A 25,653-nucleotide genomic window follows, 5' to 3' on the forward strand; every position below is an offset into this window, starting at 1 on the left:
TTTTAAAACCATTAAAATGAAATATACAGTACAGTATTTTTTGAAGTGTTAAAGCTTATTGAGGTTGTCACTGGAAAGGGCAGAAGATGCAAATGTTGCTCTTCAAACCTTATCCTGACAAGCAGCAGTCACAGACGCCTCCAAACCTCCTCCTAGAGCTCTGAAAGTAAAAGCAACTTGATGTCCATTATCAAGGCCGGAAAGACTGTAAGAGGATAGCAAAGGTTTTTCAGGCAGACTGTAATGTGATTAAGAAACTGAGGTTACCCGTAATGGTGGAAGTCAAGCTTGGCTTTCAAAACCACACAAAAGAAATCGCAATAACAACAACAACAACAACAAAACTCTCACTGTGAAAAGAGGAGGCTGACTGGAAGAAGTGCTCGTCCTCAAATGCTCTTTGTATTTACTCAAGTTGTTTTTAACCAAAATAATTTCTTTGACAATTTGAAGTTTTTATGTTTGACCCAAAAAGAAAAACAACAAAAAAAATCAGAAGAAATCTGTAAGAGCTAGCTCAAACGCTTTTTCGATCATAGTTAGCTCTGTGAACAGAACAATGTCTTGACAAACAATGGCTTACGCCTTGAGATGTTGCTTCAGTATTACTCCATCCTTTGCTTCCTTATGACGTCAACTATTTTGGCAAGCGCACCAGTCCTTCCTGCAGCAAAACACTCACACAACACGACATGATGCAGCCACCGCCACACTTCACAAATGAAATGGTGCTCTCAGGTTTTGCTAGTTTGACCTTTTTTTTTTTCAAAACTGGAAAAACAATCATTATAGCCAAACACTTTCCTGTAGTTTCATCAGTCCACAAAAAAAATCTCCAAAGATTAAGGTCTTAATGTTAAACTGCAATCAACTTCAAACTGACAGTTTATGTTTGTAAGAATGGATTCTGCCTTACCTAGCAGACTTTCAGCCCGTGTTGGTGCAGTACTAGACTGGCCATTGCCTTCCTGTGCATTTCTGCTCGATTCATTCCAGGCTTTCTCTCATTCCCTTGGATTCCTCTGGTAGAATTTCTACTGGGCCAATCAGTGTACAAAAGGAGAAGTTGTGAACAATAATGCAGCTTCTCTATGCTGTTTCAGAATTTTAGTCCACCTGGAGTTTTAGCAATTACACAGGAGGAAGTTTCAGTAGCAATTGTTTCTCGATAACTCTCTTCCTCACATCTTAGCTGATCTCTTCAGATGTTTTTCATGATGTCACTCACGGAGCAGTGTGTTTGAAGTGTTACATTAAAAAACATCCACAGGTGTGTGTTTCTGTGTAGCTTAATCAGCTGCTTAGAAATACATTATATCATCATCTGAGCTTCCCTAAATGGTCTAAAGACACATTAATCTTAAGTGTGTGTGTAATGTGGGCATTGAGGGCATTTGCAGACATTTAGTCATAACAGAATGATTAAACTGGCACCAAATTACCTCAATAATTTCCAAACAAGTTTTATTTGAAAAAAAATCATCTCAGCCCTTTCTCTTTGCGTCACATCTTTGTGGCCGCAATAACAGATCAGCTACTTTGTAATAAAAAAAAGTTGCAACATCTCAAACCACAAGGACAAAGAAGAACAAAATCTGCTAAGATATATTATGAGTCATTATTCTAAATAAGGAAATCAGTAAACATCTTCATAAATATATATATCACATTAGAGAACAACTTTTGAAATCATTCTTTCAACTGAGAAAAAAAATGTTATTGTATGCATCAAAGTGTAATTTCAAACGTCTAATGACTCAATCCACAGAACCATTTGCTGATTACTGCCTCGGTTGACTGTTATACATTCTTAACAATAACGTTTTTTAAAACGATTTTTTCTGATAAAATACTTTCTAGAAATAGTTACAATTAATTAATGGTACAAAAAAATCCCTAAACCGAAAAAAAGAATGCCCACAACATCTGCAAATGAAAAAGAAGAACAACAAAGCTTTTAAAGACTTTCTTATTAGTCTTTTGTTCTTTATTTTCAGCTCCGCTTTTCTGGTTCATTTCTTTTGTTTTTCTCATTCTTATGGGGTTTTCTTCATCGTTCCCTTCTCTGATTTTTCCGTCTGCAAGGCAAACCTCTGTAGACAAGACAAGATTTCTCACTGGGCCATTTGGACCAAAACCGCCTTCCAGGCTCTGTCTTTGTCGTAATCCTGCAGCGTCCCATTGGGTGTTTGCTGCTGATGCATCAAAACACAAAGGAGAAGCACAGAGGTTTAAAAGAATAAAATGAAAAACTCTTCATTAATCACGTTGACTTCATGTAGATTGTCAGTTAACTGTCAGGAGGAAAATTTACAGCTGCTAAAAAGAAACAGAAATAAAACTGGATGTGACCTTTGGCCCTTTGTGTCCATACCTCATGGTAATGAGTCGCAGTCTGTAAGCTGTCCTCACACTCTGGAGCCCCCAAGCGGAGCCGACTCTTGTATGTTGCACAGTGCACCACAGTGGCTGAAGTAAGTACTGCCTGCACCAGCAGCAGCACCATCAGAATCAACAGCAGGATGTCATAGGATTGCTAGGAGACACACACACACACACACACCCACACGCACCCACACACACACGCAGAGACACACACACACAAAAAAACCCCAGATGATTTTATAAAGTTTCTCAAACTGCTTTTCAAACCTTTGCTAATTTGTTTCACGGTCAGTGTGAGTTCAGGACTGACGCGTTTTAGCTCTGCACATTTCTCAGTTAAGTTCACCTTGGCTGTAGGCACGTCATGCAGAAAAATATCAATAAAACTGATCACGCTGCTAGAAAGAAAACCCGAGGCTGAAAAGAGGAGGGGAGACGTCACGCTGCTGATGGCAATCAGCACCTCCACCTGAGATGACACAAAGAGCAAAAACACAGGAAATACGACAAAAAAACAGGAAATAAGAGGAGACAGACCAGAAGTGTAAACCAATCATAACCTCCAACATGATGATAGTCTGGAGAAAACAGCACAGAATTGTGAAAACTGAAAATTTTGGAATTTAAATTAATGTCAGAACATAAAAAATAGTTTAACTGATAAAATATTGTTTTTATTCTGGAAACCTTTGTTTTGTACTCACCAGGCATTTGTTGGGATATTCTGACACAACATGACTGGCGATTGCACTTGGAAAACACTGCAAAGGACAAGAAGCAAGCATTAATTCACATCTGGTTTCTTTAATATGAGCTTTAATTTGTGTCGGTGCAAAAGGGCTAGAAAACCTACAGCTACAAGGATCCAGAAAAACGTGACAGACAAGTAGGGACCAGGAAGCAGAGCGTCCATGTTGAGGGCGATAATCCCTCCGAACACGGCAGAGATTCCCACAATCACTTCAATAACCTGTGATAACCGTTTTTAGCAATTAAACAACAGCCAGTAAGCGAAATGCAACGTCCTTTGCAGCAAAAGTGAAAACTATACTCACAGAATATGCTTTAAGGAGTCGAGTGGGGAACACCGCAGGTTTTACCACCACAGGTCTGTCATAGGACTTTAAGATTGAGAGGGGTTAGGCTGGAGGCGACGAAGAAGAGGGCTCAGTATTATGCAGGAGAAGGACAAAAGCAATCAGTCACACCTTTCTGTGGCAGCAGCAGTCGTCTGCAGAGCGGGCCGACAGTATGACGGTGGTGGCCATCAACACCTCCAGCACGATCATCAAGATCAGGTTAAAGTTTATCTTGGGACAGGAAGAGGAGTGTGAGAATACAAATGCTGGCAAAGACGAGGAAAATGTTCTTTAGAAACAACAACACTGAGGATGGATTTACATTGACAGCAGAAGGATTCAAGACCAGTTTGCAGCCAAACCAGACAAGGCAGGTGGTCGTCACGGCAAATGTCGACACGTAGACGACCTGGAAGTCTGACACCTACATCCGTAATAAAAAAAAAAACTGATATTGTTGCAGTTTTTAAAAAGATCTGAGTTATATCTTTTTAAATGAAAAGACGTAGCTCTTGTGCATTCAGCCTTCACTCACTGCAACACGTCGTTTCTTGGCAATAGCAAAGCTTGCTATTGCTGCAGGGATACCCTGTGAGGATTAAGCAAATTATATCAATGGAGATCATTTTTAAAATGAAGATAAGGCATTTTACCTCATTGAAAACATCGAAACCGTGTTTATAAACTCAATAAAGGTGACAGAGTCAGTGATGACCACTTACTGAGCCTGCAGCACAGCGTAAGTAGTCCATGGCAACAGGAAAGACATTTCCCAGGTACAGGGAGAAACCAGATGTGATGAGCAGACTCCCCTGGAGATTTATAAACACATACACATAGACATAGAATGCATATATATATGCATTCACAGATCAATATTGTACCAGTTAGCATAGCAATATGATAGAAATGTGATTGATTTGGGTTTTGAATTATTCATTTGGATCTGCAGGGTGAAATTACAGCCAATAACTTCAATAAACAAAGATAAAATACAAAATTAAGAATTGCATGTGTTCATTTACGTTTAAGGTAAATACAGTCTCAAAAATATGCATGCAGCTTTGATGTTTGGCTAAGAGTTAAAATATGTCAAAAGTCCCTTAGCAAGTTGCAGTTTGTTGGATTACAGACTTTTTCGACCATCGGCAAGCTTCAGGTATCGTGCTGACACACTACATACCAGATTCTGAGGCAGAAGTAGTAGAGTTTGTTTAAATTGACTGATTTCCTGGCATCCAACTTTTCAGTAAAGTTGAATTGAAGACTCTCCAAAAGCTTAACGTAAGAGGCAAACATGTGCTGTCCATCTGCAAAATGCTGAGGGTTCTTTAATGGATTATTTTTCGAGCTCCAAAACTGATTCTATGAGGGATTGGAGAAAATCTACAATAAATTCAAGTGTTTGTTTTAATTCTTGGTTTTGAAATTCATCTAGGATTAATCTGTTTTATTATCATTTCACTTTGAGAAAAATGGTGTTAAAATGTATCATTAGAAGCCCTAATGTAAAACGATATTAGGCAATGATGATGAGTGTGTTTTAAACTTCTGACCAGCACTTCAAATTTATTTTCAGATAAAAGATTCCTTAGAAATCCTTAAAACATAAAACTAACTTGGAGAGATTAGAATAACCCTGAACCTATGAGATCCTGGCCAAGAAACAACTTACTTTGTTTATTATTGACCATGTTTCCTCACTTGTAAAGTAGAAGCACAAAACAAGAATTTTGTTGCCAAATTTCACTCAAAACTCATAAACTGGGATGTTCACTCCTCAACGGAATAACTCAGTCCCAACTTTATAAGCTGTTGTGATTTGGACTGGACTGGCAAACTCTTCATTGTGCTCCTCTTTCCCTCCTGTCCTGACCACGTCTCCTCTCACCCCTATGAGGACACTGTAGAGCCAGGCCCTGTAGCTGAAGCAGGGATGCTTTAGAGGCTCCGGCTGGGCCAGCTGCAGGTCACTGGCCCTCACGTCCACCGTATAGCTGTCGCGCTCCGGCCTCTCCCTCTCCCCCCGGTCTAGCCTTCTCTCCAGACTCCTGTCGCCCCTCCGCCCCAATGTCCCGTTGCTCCTCTCCAGTGTGGACGTGCGGCTGTAGGTGAACTCTTCTCTGGCAGACAGGTCTTCACGCTGCATCTTTCGAAGGAGCTGTCGACCAACTTTAGGGCGAGAGCAGAAAACGGTGAAAAACAAAACAACTGCAGCTCACAGTGTCTTGCAAAAGTCGTCACATCTCTTCAGCGTTTATGTACTTGGCCACGTTGCCACCACTGAACGTGGCATAGTTTTGAGGTAGAAGGGAAAATGCTTTCAAGAGCTTCAACAGCTATGAATCTGAAAAGTGTGCTGTAAATTTAGATAGCCAATCCTTTTTGCTGAGTCTTTATTGGAAAATGAGTCAAGCTTAGTTAGATCTGAAGATGTTAAAAACCCGAGAGAGATTCTTATTTGTATTTTTGTCTGGGCTGTTCTAATGCATAGAAATGCCTTATTTTAAACTGCACCGTTGAGGCATTAGATGTATGTTTGGGGTCATTGTCCTGATGCATCCCCATTCACAACATCCTGGATGTACTTATATTTAGTCCCATATATATTCCCATAATTTCAAACCAGCTTTCCTGTCCCAGTTAAAAGCATCACCATGGCATGATTTTGCCTCCGCTTTGTGTTAAAGTTGAGCCAAGTATCTTCAGGATGAAGTTCTGTGTATGTTTTCTAAAACGTTACATTTTAAATAAGGCGAGATTTGTAGATGTTCTGTAAACCGATTGCATTATCTGAACTCTGGACCTCCGCAGTTCCTCCAGAGTCACTCTTTAATGTTTGTTTGATTTAATCTCTTCTTGTCTGGCCTGTTAGTTTAGGTAGAGAACTATGTCTTAGTAAATTTGCAATTGTGCCATGTTTATACATTTTTAGACAAGGATCGGTGGATATTCAGAGCTTGTGTTAATGCTGTTTTAAGATTCTCCAAACTTCTTCCCTGAACTATTTGTTTTGTTCCTTGGCCTTCATCCTACTGCTTGTTCACAAATTTCCTGTAACAAAGCACTGAGGCCTTTACGTAATAGCTGAATGAGGCAATTAGTCTAAATCACTTAATTTAGGGATATTGGACTGGAAAAGACTGAATACAGAGTAACAACTGTTTTCTATGTATTCTTAAGCTTCCACTTTATAAAATGTAATACTTTGCATAAGTCTGTGACATAATTTCCCAATAAGATACATTCAGGTTAATAGTTGTAAAATATCAAAACATGGACTAGTTCAAGGGATACAACTACCTTCGAAAAGCAGTGCACATCCTCATGTCAGTAACTCTAAACTTTTTCACTGTCAGATGTAGTTTTACTTGAAGCGTTCCAGCATTGAATTTCCCCCCCCCCCCCAAAAAAAAGTACATAAAATGTTAAATACACTAACTTTCGGCACACGATCAATTATTGAAAACGAGACAAACAAACACCTCTACTTTTATGTTAAGACAAGGATGACAAAATGTTTCTCTCTTTATGCTTACCTGTTGTTGTGAATTCCTCCAGCTGAAGTATCTTCTATCAAAACATCACATAAAACGCGGCTTATTTATCTCTCTGGCCTTTCCTGCCTCATCTTCCTCCCACACAGATTTACTCCTTCTTTAAGTTCACTCCCTGTTTCTCTCTCTCTCTCTCTCTCTCTCTCTCTCTCTCTCTCTCTTCCTTTCTTTCTCTGTCACTACGCAATCCTTCTCAGAACCAGTTCTGAAAAGTTTTTGGTGCCCTTCAAAGCGCGGAGCTAAAACACATGGCTGTTGTGTTGCCAGCCCACTTTGTGCCAAAGGGAGAGCGCTTGTGCATGACAACAAGGGGGAGGATGAAGGGGCTCGCGCTGGGGGCAGAGTTAGTAGGGCAGACACCCCTATTTTATCCCTCCTCCTCTTTGCTCCTGCACACAAATACACACTCAAATATGTGCGCGGCAGTCCACTTAGAAAACTGAACAATGGGGCCTTCAGAGCCGAACAACTCCGAATGTTTTCACATCAGCAAAATAAGAGTTTCAGATTAATCTCTTTGGGGACAGTTTGTAGTTGTCCTCTTGCATTACTTTCAGTCACAACTTCCCCCGGTGTTACCTAAGTGCTTCACTCACAGTTCACAGCTCGGTAAATTAAGATGCCCAGCAGCGCTTTAGAAAAAGCGGCAGCAGAGACATTTCCACGGCTTCGTCACATGCTCTCCTGTCTGGCGGAGCTAATCCAATGATGGATCCTCTTTCCTCTTCGTAAAAATGAAATGTAGGAATAAAACCCCGCCAATGAGGACGCTCTTTGAGTGAATGTTAATTGTGTCTACGTGTGGACATGTCCCTGGATGCTGCGCCCCAGGATTCCAGTCACACTCTTTAGTGCGGCACAGCATTCCCAGCTTCGTATTGTTCTCAACCAGCTGCAACCATGGCGACGCCTTAACAACTGTCCCTCAATTACAAAACACCGCACACACTCAAAGGGAGACATGCACTTTGCAACAGTCTCCAGAAACATGGGAAGGGATCTGTGAAACTGGCTGATGGAAACAATTCAGCATTCGAATACTAATGCAGTCAGTGAAATAATAATAATAATAATAATAATAATAATAATAATAATAATAATAATAATAATAATAATAATAATAAAAGCATAAACAAGTGAGTTCAAAATCATAGAGGGAAATAAATCCAGCATTTCAGACTGTGGTTGACGATACTGCCACACTGGCAAATGTTGAAGTTGGTATCTTCACTTTTCACAGTCTCAAACAGATATGCTGCTTTCAAAAAAATTAATAATAATAATAATTGATGCACCATGTGTAGAGGACAGTTGAATAGTTGTTTTTACCATTTCCTTCACCCTAACCTTAATCACAACTGCATTAAAGTAATTTACTTTTGGTCTACAAAGGCATCTGTGTTTTGAGACTCACACACATAGAAACAGAATCCCAAAACCAGCAACCTACCTATAGCCTTTGGTAGCAACAATGTTAACTTTTATTTTTACGTCCAACTTCCAAAGTAAGTCACCATCCAGGAGAGCCAATGAGTTCCCCATCAACAGCCAACAAGAAAGGCTTTAATCTCTTTTATATTCTGGTTGATGTGAGAAGGTGATGGACCCAAATCCAGCTCTGAAATTTGAATTCCTTAAAACTCAAGAGCTGTACACTGAACTTTTGATTGATATCGATTTTATTTATCACTTCTATATAACAGAAAACTCTATTAGCAAATAAATTTTCAAGTTGATTAGATCTCTTTAAGTCAGTAAATATGAATGGTTAAAGTTGAAGTCTCCGGGCTAACGTTGTTGACGAGGTTTCAATAATATTCTGTTCATTTAGGGCCCCCCAAAAAGAGAATGCTGTTAGTTTAGTGTTTTATATCTTTATTTTTATCACAGATTTCAGGCTATTTGGACCCTACTGCCATGAGCACTGCTGGATCTCACATTAAACCTACCCCCAGCTGAGATCTGACCTTTTGCTGCAGAGAACAAGAAAACAACAGGGCTGCCCTCAAAACTGCTCTTCAAACAGAATTAAAGATAAGGGCCCACACCAGATAAAGTTAAAAGCAAATTCTCTGGGAGGAAGGAAAAAAAAAAAAAACGCCTGTAGCATAATGTTCAAATAAACATCCCTGCAGCCTCTCAGAACAAAACAAAGACATTTTTTCACTGTGACACATTAATAGTGACCCACGCTAATAACAGAAGACAATTCCCAAATGTGAAAGCAGCTCCTTAGGTTCCAACATGCAACACTTAAACATTAATCTTTATATGATGAACAAATTTCTTTTTTTTACAGCAATATAGAACAGTAAAGACACATGAGAAAAAAATCTGTGACTATATACATTAACTTACATTATCAATATCTCTGTTTTATCAACAAAATTTACAAAGCTGTTGAGGAAATAAAATTCCCTCTTTCATAAGTTCCGTGTCTTCAGTCTTTTCATTGGTTTTTGTCTTTAAATAGATTTGTTTGGCTTTACAGAGTAACCTGCACAGATCTGACTCACAAATATACAAACGATCCTCTTTGTACAGGTTGTAATAATTCAGCAAACAATCACAAAATGAGGCAGTGAATCTTCCTCATATTCAGGGATATTCTGATGGCTTATCACATTATGTAGAAATTGCTTACTGAGCCATAAGTGTGTTTGATTTGCTATTGGCAAGTGAAGGTTTACTACATAACATGACTGTGGTGTTAGTAGACATAACAATGACAACAGATTGTTTATTTTTTACCATCTGTGCCAAGATAACAAGAAGCATGTTAGCAAGTAATGAAGAAGAAAGATTACAGCACAGTAGGTCTGTGATTTCCAGATTTCCTTTTCAACAGGAAATGATCCTTCACAGAGATGCTTTATTTTGTGTCTGTGATCATTTTGTTATCAATAATCCCTGCTTTTGGGTAAAAAAAAAAAATCAGGAGGTCTTGAAAAGAAGTTCTTCCAAAATAAGAGCATGTATTTTAAATGTAAGAGTATAATTCCTTATGATCAGTCTGATGCAACGCTTGCCCCCAAAATTCATTTCTCAAACTCAAAAGCTAGCGCTCGCTTGCAAATACACTTTGCTCAGCCATACTACATTTCTGCAGTCGTATCCAGATTTTCCCTCCTCCATTTTGCTTCCCAGTGCTCACGTTCAAACTTTCTCCCTGCATGTATCTAAAGTCTGTACTCAAATCTTTCCTCTTTGCTTGTGTATTAACATTTCCAGCCAATGGAAAGAATGTGTAACTATCACCTTTGAGGTGCAAATGATTTTTTTTACTATGGAATGCACTTCATTTGTTAGATAGTGCTGGATCACTTTATAGAGTCCCTGCTTTGTGCCTCAAGTCAATTCAATAGCAAAGAGAAAAGACTTGAGCATGCAGGTTTAATCTGTGCAGAGGGAAAATTTGACCTTGAGGAGAAGCACGGACGCAGGAGGAAACAATATTTGTGCAAAAATATATTCAGCGTGAGCACAAAAAGATGTTTTGTTCTGTGTCGGGTTTTGAGGGTGAGCATTACATTTTAGGCTAAAAATAAAGAATGCTACTTTAAATTAAAATATTTGCTCTTAAATTTTGAAAAAAAAAAAAATCCCTATACAAGAGTTCAGACAATCGATCCTTTGGAGGAAGACAAGTGGATGGACTGGATGCGGATGGCTAGGGTTTTCTCCAAGGCCTGCAGGATGTCGCTGCCGGGGCTTTCAGGAGGAGTGTCATAAAGCAGCTGTTTGAACGGCTCCAGCTCAATCAGCATGACCATGTTCTTCAGGAAGAAGCCTTCTATGTAGGACGCCAACTCTGGAGCATCAAGAAACTGAAATGAGAAGAGAGTACATAATTTTAATCATATTTACTGCTTAATTTAGACAGAAATATTCCTCCAAGGATTACAATTCTTGAAATAGTGCGTTTTAAATTGCATACTTTTTAGCAACCTTTTCTTTTTTATACCTTTGTGTGATTGTAGATCTCAACACAGGTTTCAGTGTTAATGTTCTTGGAGCAGATAATCTCACAGTGCCTCTGTAGAGCTTCCAGCTGGAAGAACTTGGCTGCAGACAACAGCTGGGAAGAAGCCAATGACATTCAAACTGATTAATGCTACCTAAATTGATTTTCACTTTAACAGTTTAGCAGCTGAGGGAGTAGAATTTCTCATAGTACATTACAGGGTAGTGGTCGAAGATTTATTGTTCATCTAACCTCCATAATATCTGTGCTCCTCATGTGCAGAGCGTCTGTTCCTCCAAAGTATAGATACTGCATTACCAGCTGCCAGACACACAGTTACATTCAGAACAAACACAAAGCGTGAGTATATGAATAGTAGGATAAATCCCAAGGATGTTGACATCATAGGGGTAAATCTGAGATTATTTGAATAGTTTTTTTTTTGTGCGTGTGCAGCATCCTCACAGCTATACACAGTAGCCTGCTAAGGGACATTTGTCTAAATCTTAGTGAGGAAGGATGCATAAATTTATCTTAATATGTAAAATTCTCACTGCAGAGGTTTTGTTACTATACATCGCACACACGTAGGAACACTTTAAGGTTAGTATTTACATACCTGGAAGATATGATATTTGACGTTGCTGATTTCAATGCAAGTATTTTCGCCACAAGGTCTGTTTGCTAGAAGAGTTTTAAATCTTAAAAAACACAAAAACAAAAGATGAGTAAAAACACAGCAAAATTATAGCTTTGAAATATGAGCTTGGTACATGCAGCATTGATTTTGGTTCACAACATAGCAAAAACAAATTTGCATTTTTTTTTTTTTGTTTAAAGCAAGTCTGAACCACACAGAGTTCTTGTCTTTAGAAAGGTCTGATCCGAAAATAGCAAGACTGAAAAGACTAATGCTACCTGTTGGATGCTGTGAAGAGCAGAACTTTGTGGGCATAAAAGGGCTTCCCCTCAACCAAAAAGGTCACGTCAGACATCTCCTTATTGTTCAGGAAGTGAGGATCTGGAGAACGCATGAACAGAAACGTTTTTTATTATTATTATTATTATTAGTTTGAGAAAAAAAAATCAAGCAGATATAATACCCGTCAGGGAAGATTTAAATCAACATTTCTGTTCTCGTCTAGAGCACTAGGTGGTGTTATGTGATTTACAGTCGCAGTCATTGTTCAGCGCGTACAGCAGTAAAACCAGCTGAAACCAAATGCGCTCCAGCTCTGCTGGGGAGGGGCAGTGCTGACCGATTGTGACTTAAAAGTCAGGAGGCTTTTGAAGCAGCTCATTTTCCAGATACCAACAAAACATTTAATTATTGCCATTAAGCAGCTGGGTGTGATTTATAGCGCTTGGAATATTTCTTGAAGCGCTAAAGACCCAAATGGAAATACAAAAATGTAAAAAAAAAAAAAAAAAAATACAATTTTGCATAAAAAGCCCTCTTTAAATAATAAAACTGCTTGAGAAAGATGTTTACCCAGTCGTGATGTCTGTTTCCTCTTGATCTCTGTCAGTTTGGGGATGGGATAAGGACCATAGCACTGAGTGAAGATTGCAGACAGCTGCTGGCTAATCACTTCATTCTGGCGACACATAAGCAGATTTACAAAGGAGGTTAGCCCACCGCACAGTGAGGCGACTTTAACTTATACACCTCTCTCCATGTGCAAGCAGACTGTTCATTAAGCCTCATGGTCACAGTTACATCATATCTTTGTAAAGAACGAGATGAATATCAGACCTATTTCTAACACCCACGTTACTGTAATGAAAAACAGAGCGACACCTTGGGCAAATGTAAGCGCTTGAGAAAGAAGAGTACTGGAAAAAACCACCCAGCCTTTTTCAGTCCTGCACAAATTTCCATTTAGGCATTAGAATTTGTGTTTTTAATGTGGTTGTGTGCGTGGAACAGTCAGCTACACTACAGAACCTACATGCATAGACAGTCTGCTCATGCTCATTGAAGACCGCAACACCAGGCAAATATGCTAAGAACCACAAGCTCGGACAGACAAAAGGACAGAGCACTTTGAGTATTGAGAGCCCTTGAACTTTTACACAATTTGCCATGTTACAACCAGAAAATACAGTTTACAATAGATTGTGTTTCATATGAGAAGAAATATCTCAAAAATCAGACAACGGTGCTGACATATTCAAATGAAAACAACATCATATGGAGAAAAAAGAATTGCCACTGGATAACCCTGAAACCTAAGGTATTCCGGAAATCAGCAACTCTTGAAGTACCTTGCTGGCTCTGAGGATCTGAAACATCAGAGGCAGGCCATGTGTGATGAGCTCCTCTGTGTACTCCTCTTCCTCAATGCAGCTGAACTCTTTCAGAAGACCCTGGATCAGAGGTCGGCGGTGCTGCTGGAAACATGTACGCAGAGACTCGACCCAAGTGTGTAATGTCCACGGGACGCCTGAGAACCAGTTCAGAAAAACGTAAGCCATGAAAGCTTCTGCACAAAGATGGTGTATTTGCTGCATGCTGCACAAAAAAAACAAATGGTATGAACAGAAACCTACCAAGGCTCCGAATGTCTATGGTGATGTCGACGTGCCCATGCTCGGCACTGTGGTACATGGCTTCTTTTAGAGCTTTAAGTTTGGCCTTTCCACTTCGGATGAGGTCAACCTGAGATGAACTTCTGCTTTCTAGCTCTGAACCTTCAGCCAGAATCTCTTCCAAGGACAATACATCACCTTTTCCTTTGTCCGTGTGAGATAACAACCCACGAAACACATTTCTGCAAGCAAAAAAAAAAAACCAACAACAAAAAAAACATAAAAACAGAAGTTATATTTGAATGGTCGACACACACTTCAAGACTTGATTAACTGCATTAGGGAGGATTTTTTTTTTTTACCTGCTCTGTTTATAATACAAACAATGCAAGAAGATAAAATGGACGCTTTTAAAAGTACATTACAGTCACTGATGACCAAAATAAAACTCTTTGGAGAGGAATGACAACAAAATCAACGAAAATTCATCTATAAAAATCTCAAATCATATCACGAAATGAGCGGTTTGACTTATTGGAATATGCTATCTTTATTCTGTGCATAATCCAGATTGCATTCTGGATTATGCACAGAATGCAATCTGTGCGTTCTGTGCACAGATTGCACAGAATGCACAGATTCTGTGCATTCTGTGCATTGCATTCTGGATTATGCACAGAATCTGAGCAATCATACTTTATTGCTCAGTTCAATATAGTATGAACTGAGCAAAGCCAGTGTATTGCCGCCTGCTGACTGAACATGGACATGTGTCGGCTACCTGTGCCCGTGAGCTGCAGCCAGGCTGTAGGAGTTCATGTCTCCCTGCGGCGCAGTAGAAATCCCGTTACGGTACATGGTTCCCACCATGGGGTCGGCACCGCGCTCCAGCAGCAAGCTCACCAACTCAAAGTTGCCTGCACATGAACAACCACCAATTGAGTCACAGCACACACAACCTTTTACAAGAAAGAGAAAAAGAAAGTCATTATTTTTCTCCCTGCCTCTAGATCAAATTATCCTCTAACGAGAGAGCTCTGCCAGTGACCACACTGACAGTCAGGTGTTGTGTTGGGCTGCATATAGACGGACTCCTGCTGGGAACAGCATCTGGAGATGGGTTTGAGAGAGAGAGCCTCTGTGCTTGTACCTGCAGCGGCTGCCAGCTGCAGCGGGGTCTCTGTGTAGTTCTCCATCCCGTCCTGCAGGGAGCCCTCCACGTTAGCTTTGGCATCCAGCAGTAGCTGCAGGCGGGCGGACACACACACACACACGCGCACACACACACACACACACACACACACACACACACACACACACACACACACACACACGTGAAAATGATAGGAATGCAAAAGAAAAAAAAAATAGATTGGGTGGCAGGAATCATATGGTTACTTTTCCAGAGTTTGACTTTTTTTTTACACCCACAAGTTTTAATGTATTTTATATTATTTTTATGAGACAAACCAAAGCAAAGTAGTGTGTAGCTAAAGAGTGGAAGGAAACAGATAAATGGGTTTCTCTTTCTTTTTTTTGACGCAAAAATCTGAAAAGAGTGCATTTGTTTTCACCCTTCTTAAATCAACGCAGAACCACTTGCAATCACAGCAGAAATACTTTATGGAGTATGTCTCTACCAGCTTTAGAAATCCGGACAGTGAACTATTTATTGACTCTTATTTGCACAGTAGCTAAAGCCCATTAATATTGGATGGACAGCATCAAATACCAAATCCTGCCACAAATTTAAAGTTACATTTAGGTCTGAACTTTGACTTGTCTATGCACTCTGTATGCTTTGTGCTAAACAATTCCAGTCTAACTCTTACTGTTACCGTTTTGTTGAACACCAGTCTCAAGTATTCAGCAGTGTCTAACAAGTTACCTCCTATAGTTTACCTGTTTTTAGCTCCATCCATCTTCCCAGAAATCTCAACATATCTTATTACTGTCCCATTAAAACAAAAAAAAAGTCCAGCTTTGTGGAGCAACAAATAGATATCCTGTGAAATGATTTTTCCACCTGAGCTATGGGTTTCTGCAGGTCCTCTAGAGTTACCATGGGCCTGCAGCCTTGGTCTTTCTGATGCTCTCAGAGGTTTTTACACAACTGTTTATTTGTACTGTGATTATCAGACTCTTATGCTTTTTTAAACTTCCTGAGTGAAGAGCAATCACGCTTAAACTGTTTCTGTTATGAACTAAGCCTGAAAAATGTATTATAATGTAAGAAGACGGACTTTTTCAGCTCCTGAAACACAGGCTGGCATTTTTTTTACAACGGTTGAAACAAAATTGACATTTACAAATAAATATATATATATATATATATACATCTGGGAACTATAAATCTGAAAGTTTCAGTTTATAAGGGAAATGTAAAAGTACTGATGGAAAATATAAGGTCAACTTATAAAACTGAACCTTCAATCTTTTCCTATCTAGTTGTACACTTCAGGACTTTACTAAGAAATAACCTTTCAAATTTCATTGTTTCCTTTATTTCATGCACTCAAACACCAAATTACACACGCCTGGAATAATTTCCATTACAATTTAATGATGCCTTAATCCAACTGATTAAGGCATCATTACTTAGGGCAAAGTGAATTAGTTAAACGAGTTCAATACTAATTAGGATGCTGAGTTTCCACTTTCCATTTCCTAAACACAGCCTGAAACCATTTGTGTAAAAGTTCAAACTTGCAGCAGGAACTTCTGGATTCGAGTGACTCTGTAAATGTCCCTTTTTAAATTTTAAAAGGCTTTCGGTTTTAAATTACACAGACAGCACTCGAATGTTTGAATATTGAACATTTTGTGAGGATTTGATGGCAGAAATGACAGTGATGACCAATCAGATGCTGAAGCACAACAAACGGTCCACGATGAAAGAGTCGCAGATGAATGTGTCACTACCTGCACCACAGGCACATGTCCATGTAACACAGCGAAAGTGAGGGACGTCGCCTGCCGTGTTTCGGGAAAGACTGAGGGGTGCTTGTGCACTGTGTTTGGCACCTGGGGAAGGGACACAAGGAGGGTGGGATGGACAGGCAAGAAGGGGTTAAGGGATGGAGGGGGATGGGAAGGAATGGAGGGGAGAGAGATACGGAGCCATTAAAACTACTTCATGGACAACAGAACACAAGACAAGCATCGGCAGGGAGGACAGAGGGGAGACAGGAAGCTTCACAGGAGAAACATGAGCAATTAAGCAGAAACCCCGAGGCTGTAGAGGACAGCGTGCCCTTTATGTTCACTTTCTAATGAACACAATCGACTGATTTGTGACGTCAGGCCTTGTTCAAATGGTTTCACTCTGATCTGCTGTTAGTTTAGGTGACGGGTCTCCAAATTCATCTCTTTTGAAAGGCTGACCAAAGGAAAGTGTGGAAATTTCAGCGATTTCCACCATTATCAGAACATGGGTAAAAAGTCATTACCTAAGTTCATACACTAGGACAATCTCACACTCAAAAATCCTGAAAAACAAAAAGCCAACACAACATTTCACCAAATCATAGTTTTGTTGCACAGTGTTTTGGCACTGTAAAAAGCTGTAACAAGAAGTGTTACAGCTACAACACTTGTCATGTGTCGTTTCAGTTTCAAGTAAGAAAATATACACACATAATAATATATTGGCCTAACATAACATGCTGTACAAAAGACTACACTTTCTTTAACACAAATTACATAAAAAAGGAGTGCAGTTGTTTCATTTTAAATACGTTTTGCTGCTGTTGCAAGCAAAACAATAAGAGCAATGTCGTACTGTAGGATTCTTATCAAAGTTATTTGCTGACAACATTGTGTCATATTTCTGAGAATTTGTTGTTTTTCCATCACCAGATGCTGTGTCCTTTTATCTTTTTATCTTATCTATGTGAGGTATTGTCCTTACAAAATAAAGGACAATAGCAGCAGTGCAACTGGTTGTTATTGTGGAGAATGAGGATCTTTCGTGGAGACAGTCAATAGTGTCAGGCTTTGTTAAGAGGATGCTAAGTGTATTTATTACAGTGAAAATCCTGTTTGTTTTTATGGGTACACACAATTTTATTTGTATGCTGTGGATTTAGTACGGAAAAAAATATATATATTTATGTTTCACACCTTGAAATCTAGAAAGAACCAGGTTTAATTGGGAGAACAATTGAATATTTTTCCAACAAAAGAAAAAAATATGATGGAAACTCGTATGTTCCATTGTGTTGGGAAGAAAAAGCCTCCAAGAATTTCTAACTGGAGGTTTTTCCCAACTCTGTTTTACTAACCCTTAGTTAAACCAGTGACACAGCAGCTATTCTGCACATTAATGGGACTTCCCAAAGTGCAATCTGTAAGTACACAACACCAACAGTTTTACTCTGAATTACATTATTCCTGATAACAATTCATTCTTTCCTCTGTTCACGAAGCAATTATCCACACGATTACACTGCACAAGTTCAATCAACTAACTCTCAAGCTGTAGTTACATCATGCTCAGACATAATAACAATCATTAACTTTTACACATCCTCAGAAGATCGATACAGCTCTTTAATACATCACATAAGATTTCATTAAGAGAGCAGTTATTGCTGTGTGGTCGTCAGCCTAGTTACACAAGTCAGTGAGAATGCCTCATTGTTTTGATGTTACTGTATTACCCACATCACTGTTTGCCCAGAAGTGCCTATTGGAACTGATGGCAAGAGCACAAAAACCTATGAGGCATGTGGGACAGCAAACTGGGGCAGTCGGCTTCAAAAGACAGGCACAGCAGGAAGTTTAATACATGTTCGGTCTTTAATTGCCAGCTTTATGACTATGTTTAATAGCTTGTACCTATTTGTACCTTTCCAAGCAATTGGGAATGTAGGCATTGATATAGCAATATTCAGCTTGGCTATTAGCCTTCCCAGTGTCACTGATGCCTAATCATTAGTAGGAGTCCTTCTTAGATCCACTTAAGTCTATTAAAAATTCACAGTAAATTCTATTCTGTTTGATTAAACTGTTGGTAAATTACACTAGCTTTGAAATACTGTTAGTGATGAAATATAAATGTATGAAATTTATAAGTTGTATTAAATGCAACTGGCTGCAAAGCAAGTCTGGCAAATGGGATGTGAAATTGCTGCAAAGATCAAAATCATGAGGCTTTAAATGGATGAACAAGTCAAACAATTTTACCTGGAATCTCTGATCACTCTGACAAATTTACATTTCTTTTACAAATGCAGATTATCCTTTGCTGGCCTGACAGAGGAAAAAAACATGACTCCACAGTCAGCCTCACAGTCTCAGTCCCCACTCTTAATGCTCACAGCGGGTTTCATTGACCGTTTGAGTGAAGTTGTGATTCATGAAACGTGATAACAAATGGGAAAGAACATGAGGAGATGAGGGACCGCATGTTTAGTTTTCTCCTAATTTAACACCACATTATTATTATTATTATTATTATTATTATTATTATTATTATTATTATTATTAGTAGTAGTAGTAGTAGTAGTAGTAGTAGAAATAATAATTTTTCAGCTATGAAATTAATACACTTCTTCACAGGTCTTTTCTTGACATTTTCATGGTTAAGTCAATAAATGTAACACATTAATTTAAGTATTTCGCACTTGAGAATCATGCCAGAATTCCAGTCAAAGCCTTTCTAAGTCATCAGTAAGACAATCTGTGTTTGTGATTTTTATATTGGTCCAACAGCACAAGTGAACAATCTGCATGGGCAGTATTTTAAAAAAATCCTTGGCTATTTTGCTGTGCATGACTGACGAGGCTTGTAGGCCACCCTTATTACTTTGTTTATTGGATGAATCTGAGCTTTCCTAGTAACTTATTTCTGTCATCCTCCACAAAGTGTTCACTTTATCAGCTGTGGCTGCTGCTCTGCCTGTTGTTGTGATGTCTCCTGCTCTGCACTGTGTGTCCCTGTGTGGGGAGAGATGAGCAGAGAGCAGCTGAAACACCGGGCATTAAATTTTATGAAGCGAAGCAAAGCGAAGCAAAGCGAAGCAAAGCGAAGCGCGAGCTTTGTGAGCCAGCACAAAGAAGTTTGGTTTTTTTTCTTTCTTTTTCTATATTGTCTGTCCTTGAATAAGTCAAACCATGGAACATGTTCTAAGTGAAATGAATGATGAGTCACATCAAATCAAAAAGTAAAACCATAATCAGACTAAGCATGATTCTCTGGGGGAGCGGGTAGTGGGGTGGTTTTCAGGGATACTTCTTCCCTTCCTGCCCCAACTCAATATTATCTTCAATGAAATTAATCAACTGAACTCAATTCATATTTTTGATGATATTGAAATGTACTCAGAGGCAGCCGTATCTGTTGCTGTCGAGAAACATCAACACTGCAGAGTCTGGAGCGTCATTGGTGAGTGAGTTAGTGGGACACAATCACCGTACTAATGTAATGCTGATGACATTCAGTGTTATTTTACTGCACTTTGAATCCAGTGAGTTTTCAAGCATAATTATTACAAAGATTTTATCCTAAATGGCTTGGATCAGAACAAAAACATTCTGATTTGTAGGTGAGTCTTTTGTTTTTTTTTAAGTGCTGACTTTAATTTGTAAAACCTGAATCATTTGGGGGTATTTTTCTGTTTTTAAGCACTTACCTCACTGTTAATGTCAGCACCTGCATCCAGCAGCATCTGCACCATGGCCTCGTCTCCACGAACGCAAGCGTACATCAGCGGGGTCATCCCCTACACAAGCAATGACACACAGGAAGACCACATGAGCCATGAGTCCTATAAATATTAAATTCTCCTGCTATATTTATGTGGGAAGATCAAACCTTACTACACATTTTCTAAAAAAAGCACATCGTCAAACTGTTGCCTGTCCTAAGCTTAAATCCTTAAAACCTCCAGGCTCCTTGACTTTATTTATTTATTTATTGATTGATTTTTTTACTTGCATCCACTCAATATCAAAGGCATCAATATTTCCTCAGGGCCGTCTACTGTGGAAGGGCAGTCCCAGAGAACCTGGAGTCCAAGATTCTTGTTTTGAAAAGTTTAAGCCCTTGACAGTGTGTTAGGTTTTCTCATGGAAACTCTGGAGTTTCACTTGCAGTATTCCCCAGATGATTTACTGCCCAGCAGGTCAGTAGTCATGATATAATGCAGAGTGGCTTGGCAAGAGAGCTGCAGGAAAAAACAAGCCAGAAGAAGATTTAATACGTGCTGCTGCTTTTTTCTCACAGGGTGAGGCAGCCGCAGTTTACAAAGCCAACAAAACATGTCCTTCCACAGGCTGTGTGTGTGTGTGTGTGTGTGTGTGTGTGTGTGTGTGTGTGTGTGTGTGTGTGTGTGTGTGTGCATTTAGGTGCAGATACACTAGGCTATGCATTATTAAATATGTTGACTGTGTTCCTAACCTGCTCATTCATGCTGTTGATTCCATCTGGCCCGAGCAGGTTGACGGCCTGCTTTACCAGGTCTGTGCGTCCACAGCTGAGCATACGGAAGCCCAAGTCCTGCAGGAACTTTGCCTCAGCAGAGGCAGCATCTAGTTTCCTTGAGGCACAGAAGCAATCATCCGTTCTGAAGGGCAAAGCACACCCACACAGATTATTAGCACAAGCTTAGGGGTGACTACTGTCTCCTTAAATGTGACATTTTGCCCCAAAACACCCAATGACATTTCTTTTTTTCTTTTTACCTTCAAAATGAAAAGGGGGAAATTACAATTGTATAAGAAGCGGTTAGATTGCGGGGTTATTTGCAACACACACTCTGAAGCCTGAAGGCAGGGATGCTTTTCTCTGCCCTACCGGAGCTGACGTGGCTCACAGTCCACTCCGGGCAGAAGCAGCCTGGCGGCCTGCCGAACATCGTCGCTGTCCACCGAGAGGCTCCGCCTGTGCTCAGTGTGGACCACGGCCACTCGCACCCACTCCATGAGAGGGGGCAGCACCATGAACGGCCTGTAGGGGGAGATAGAAGCACATATTCTGAACATCACGGACTTACTGAACTTCAGTCAGACTGAGAACTATTTGTACCTCAGCTTTGACTAGGAAAATCTGCCTCACACAGAATTTTTGCATGAGATATTTTGCCCGGTGCAGTGGATGCTTGAGGAGAGGATGAACTCTCTGCAGAAACCGGAGGTATGCTGGATATGAGCAAATATAACTCAGATGTCACCATGTAACATAAATATTTTTGCAATTAAAAGAAACATCTACGCTGAATCAAATATATACTTAAGAGTGCCATAGAGAGACTGTCTCTCTATGGCACTGAAATACATCTTGAAACAATAACATTCATGGGAAGCCATCCATCACACATGATCATTTCTTTCCTTATCACTTTTATGGGGCTCTTTGCAAACATGATGCATGGAGTTGCTGCGTGTTAACATACATTATTTATGAGATCCCAGTGCCTGCTGGAGGTAAACTGAAGGTGCAGTGATATTTTCTTAAGCATACAGTGGCACTCGCACAGGAGCGGGAGAAATCCATCACACAGTTCATCCAGACATAAGGGCTTTCGCTGAAAAGCTTGACAGAGTGTGGCAGACATTTAAAGCCAGACTGCAGCACAGAAGAAAACCACAGTCTGGGCTGGATAAGGCAAAGTCTCTGTGGCCCCAAAACCCAAATAACCCTCAGATTTATTCCAAATCATCTCGACCTTTTGGTTTTAAATAAACAGCCAAAATATACGAATGCTGAACAAGGTCACCGGTGAATGCTTCTCAACTGGAAAGGCAGCAAGTGAAGGTGTAAAGTTTGTCTTAACAATGCATATAGTGGCTTTTATAAATAAGAAAACCCAGTTCTTAAATGCCAGTCGTAATAGAAACTGTCCAACATTCACTCCTGAGGGTTTGTTCTCCTAATGGGCATGATGTATTAACTATAAAAGTGAAGAAAATGACTATCCTTATTTTGGCTTCCTGCCTGCTTCTGAAAAGCTCTTGTGATGATTAACCGAAGAAGATGGAAATCTTCTTCGGAAAGCCTGCCTGTAGTTGTAGTTTGGCCATGGCAGTGAAAGAGGTGGACGAAGCCAGTCGGTCCATGTCGGTCACACTTCCAAATGTTGAGCAATTAAAGTTGGAACAAGATGAATGCGTAAGACATTCTGGCAAAGACGTCGTGGCCTCACTCTCCTCCGGGGTTGTTCACAGTGCACGCAATTTCCGGTGAGCTCCATTGAGCTGGTGCACTACATGCACTGCTGCCAAATGTTACCAACCTGGTAAAATTTAAAACCTCAACAGAGTTCACGCCTCCATCAAGTGTTTCTCAACGGCCAAGGCTCCAGACCGTCTGTACAAAGCAAAGCATAGAACAAGAGGCTGTTATTTTTATTTTTTTTACCAGGCTAGTCATTATCTGTTGTATGTGTAACTATGCAAAAAAAAAGCACAATTTGTTCAAGGAAAAGTCTTAAAACACCAATTATGTTATTTTTTTTGCATGGTTTATACATTTAAGTGTATGCATCTCATCACATCAGTGGTCATCTTCTTTCTTATAGATCCTCTTGACTAAATGGGAAACTTGGGTCCCCTCCTCTGGGATTTATTGACTGGTATATTACTTCACTGTGGGTGAATTAATGCCTGAACTCTCTTTAATACGCACTCAGCGTTAAGCTGTCAGTAAAATTAGCTCCTCATCTCTGAGCTAATCAAGAGCAAGATAAGCTAAGAGCAGCAAACTCCTTTCATTTACAAACTTCAAAAGGAGTGTCTTTTTAAAGGCTGTGTGACCTTTTCTGGTTTCACACACTTTCTTAAAGCAGCCTCATCGAAAGGCAGGGAATGTACAGAGTAAAGTTTATGTATGTGTACGGTGGAGGAGTTGAAGTAACTCTCTGTTTTGTTCACAAATGATGATGGAAGACAGACTGGTGCTTCGTCTGCGGTACTGGTGAGGACTGCCATGGTAGAGAAAGAGCCGGGGGGCATCCGAGGGCAGCTTGGAGTCGAACTACTGCTTCTCTGCATCAATAGGAGCCTCTTGAGTTGCCACAGGCATCTAATCAGGAGGCCTCCTGGGTGTCTACTTGTGGAGGCTTTCTAGGCAGGTCCAACTTGACGGAGACTCCTGGGAAGATCAGAATACGCAGGTGGGACTTTATATATGCATGTATGTCCCTTTTGTCGTGGAACACTGTGGGATCATCCAGAATGTGCTGAAGAGTGTGGTTGGGGAGAGGAATATCTGGGTTTTCCTCACAAAGCTAATGCACCTTGTGACTCAAACTTGATTAAGAAAGAGGACAATCGACAGAAAGATGAACAAAACCAAAGGACTAAATAACCTGAGGTCTTGCTTTCTCAGCAATAAGAACAAGAGATGTCTTGTGGAAACGTGTTTTATTCTCTAACATCATGCTCCAAAGGGTTGAATTCAATGTACGGAAAGGCAGCAAACCGAGTCAATCCACACATAGGCTGGACACCTGGGATTCGCATTAGCTGATAAACCGCTCCATTGCAGGTGAAAAAAATCTGAATTCAAGCCCCGGAGGAGGAGGAGTATTCAGGCTCAGCTGTCGGTTCTGCTTTTAACTGAGGGAAACCATCAGCAGAGGTTCAGGAAACTATGAGCACAAAGTGTGTGAAGGGAGCAAAAAGAAACACCTCATAAAATCAGCAAAAAAATTGCTTCACGTGTTCAAACTCTTAGATATATAAGAACTCTTTTTGTCCATTTCCCACACGAGGAATGAGGTGCGAATTAACACCAATGAAATCCTGACCTAATCCTGATGTCATTTAAACAAAAAACGACTCCCAAAGGTTCAGTTACTCCGACAAGCCCAATACTAACCCAGAGTGCTCTTTTTTCTGCCCAGCACAGTGACAGTGTACTTTTATAAAGCCTAGGTCCCGATCAAAACCCTTGGTGTGCCATTTAAGAGTTAAGCTCAGAGGACCAGAAACGCAATAAAGAGACACGTCTGCAGAGGTGTACAATTGCAGCACAATGATCTCTCCAGCTCTGATGGAGCTGCGCCTGTAATATGGGGTAAAAAGGACAGACGAGAGACTAAATCTTGGACGTCTGCAGGGAATTTCAACCCTTCGTCACAGGTTTCATAAAGTGTCTCTTTATTGTTGATGCAGTGAACAGTAAAAAAGCAATATTTTTGACTTCCCCTAAGAGGATGGCAAGGTGAAAGTCTCGAAAGGAATAATCAATACCAGACACTTCTGCTTTCCTTTTTTTTTTTTTGGCTTGTTCTGTGATGCTGCTTTTAAGGATTTTTGCTTCATTAAAAACAAAGTCATCTTTCACAACTTATATTTATATCTTGGTGCCTGTAAACCAGTTTTTTTTAGCTGTCTTTTGCAGCCTGAAAACTAATCAATGCTATATTATTTATGGTCTGAGTTTAACAACATCACATATTTTGGGTTTGTTCGTTTCTCTCTTTTAGATAATTGCCTTGGGACAATAGTTCCTAAGAATCCAACACTGGTTCATTTTAAAGCAATAGAAATCAAAGCAGATGTACCTGCATTTTAACAGCCTTATCAGAAAGCCGGTGGAGCAACAATGGTTTTAATTGCAGAGTGTGCAATACAAACACATAAGTAGTAAATAAAATTCATTTGATTACATCAAATGAATGTGATTCATTTGATGTATTGAACATAATGTGAATTATATTAAAAAATCATATGTTTTCTCTTTTTTTAACATTTAGAAGGTATGGTTTTATTTTGCTACCCTGTCTTCAGAACCATGTTTTAGTGGGTAGCTTTAACCTGTGCTTCTTTGCAAAACAGCACAAGTTCAGCCAGACTGGATAAATTCTTGCCACAGGTTCTCCAGTAGAATTGGGCCTGGATAAGAGCATACAAATACGCTTTAATCTAAGTTTGATCAGCTCGGTCAATTTGTTTAGCATTGGAGACTTGCTAGAAGCTAAGACTCTGACCCTTATCAATCTGTTTTGCATCCTCTAACAGGTTTTCTAATAGGACTGTCCTGCATTCAGCTCAATCCTTTACGTCATAAAAAGTCACGGTGCAACTTCAGTACACTTCAGTGAAGAAAAAAATGAAATAAAGACAAGTGTTTTTTTATTATTGTTATTAGTAGTAGTAGTAGTTTTTTTTTTTTACTTTGGTCTAAAGT

The 25,653-nt window shown here is 39.7% G+C and overlaps 2 protein-coding genes across 4 annotated transcripts in view; both read right to left on the reverse strand.

The window, feature by feature from the left end:
- Window positions 1-1,447: 1,447 nt before the first annotated feature.
- On the reverse strand, window positions 1,448-7,860 carry mlc1 (modulator of VRAC current 1). 2 transcript variants are annotated; one of them, XM_017305535.2, is made up of 12 exons: window positions 7,004-7,860; window positions 5,356-5,636; window positions 4,187-4,276; window positions 4,000-4,053; window positions 3,787-3,888; window positions 3,594-3,695; window positions 3,441-3,506; window positions 3,239-3,355; window positions 3,090-3,146; window positions 2,732-2,854; window positions 2,375-2,536; window positions 1,448-2,192 (listed from the first exon to the last, which is right to left on the reverse strand). In XM_017305535.2, exons 2-12 carry the CDS (start codon window positions 5,611-5,613, stop codon window positions 2,115-2,117), a joined length of 1,209 nt encoding a protein of 402 aa, XP_017161024.1. In that variant the 5' UTR covers window positions 5,614-5,636; window positions 7,004-7,860; the 3' UTR covers window positions 1,448-2,114. The 2 variants fall into 2 exon arrangements, with proteins under 2 accessions (XP_017161024.1, XP_008409853.1); XM_008411631.3 differs by having other exon boundaries at window positions 1,448-2,195; window positions 7,004-7,859.
- A 1,022-nt stretch (window positions 7,861-8,882) lies between these two features.
- btbd11b (BTB (POZ) domain containing 11b) overlaps window positions 8,883-25,653 on the reverse strand; it is an 89,989-nt gene continuing 73,218 nt past the window's right edge. Inside the window, exons 4-17 of one of the 2 annotated variants that reach the window (XM_081608032.1) lie at window positions 21,316-21,468; window positions 20,920-21,085; window positions 20,153-20,242; window positions 16,440-16,541; window positions 14,668-14,761; window positions 14,299-14,434; window positions 13,539-13,759; window positions 13,254-13,432; window positions 12,478-12,583; window positions 11,904-12,006; window positions 11,605-11,686; window positions 11,238-11,306; window positions 10,986-11,099; window positions 8,883-10,848 (exon numbers count right to left, since the gene is read on the reverse strand). In XM_081608032.1, coding sequence (XP_081464158.1) covers window positions 10,639-10,848; window positions 10,986-11,099; window positions 11,238-11,306; window positions 11,605-11,686; window positions 11,904-12,006; window positions 12,478-12,583; window positions 13,254-13,432; window positions 13,539-13,759; window positions 14,299-14,434; window positions 14,668-14,761; window positions 16,440-16,541; window positions 20,153-20,242; window positions 20,920-21,085; window positions 21,316-21,468 — 1,825 coding nt within the window. In that variant the 3' untranslated portion in view covers window positions 8,883-10,638. The remainder of the gene's footprint in view (window positions 10,849-10,985; window positions 11,100-11,237; window positions 11,307-11,604; window positions 11,687-11,903; window positions 12,007-12,477; window positions 12,584-13,253; window positions 13,433-13,538; window positions 13,760-14,298; window positions 14,435-14,667; window positions 14,762-16,439; window positions 16,542-20,152; window positions 20,243-20,919; window positions 21,086-21,315; window positions 21,469-25,653) is intronic. The other variant, XM_081608033.1, reaches the window with a different exon arrangement.

Source organism: Poecilia reticulata, chromosome 6 (genome assembly GCF_904066995.2).
Source record: "Poecilia reticulata chromosome 6, P_reticulata-male-v2, whole genome shotgun sequence".
NCBI classification, from domain to species: Eukaryota; Metazoa; Chordata; class Actinopteri; order Cyprinodontiformes; family Poeciliidae; genus Poecilia; species Poecilia reticulata.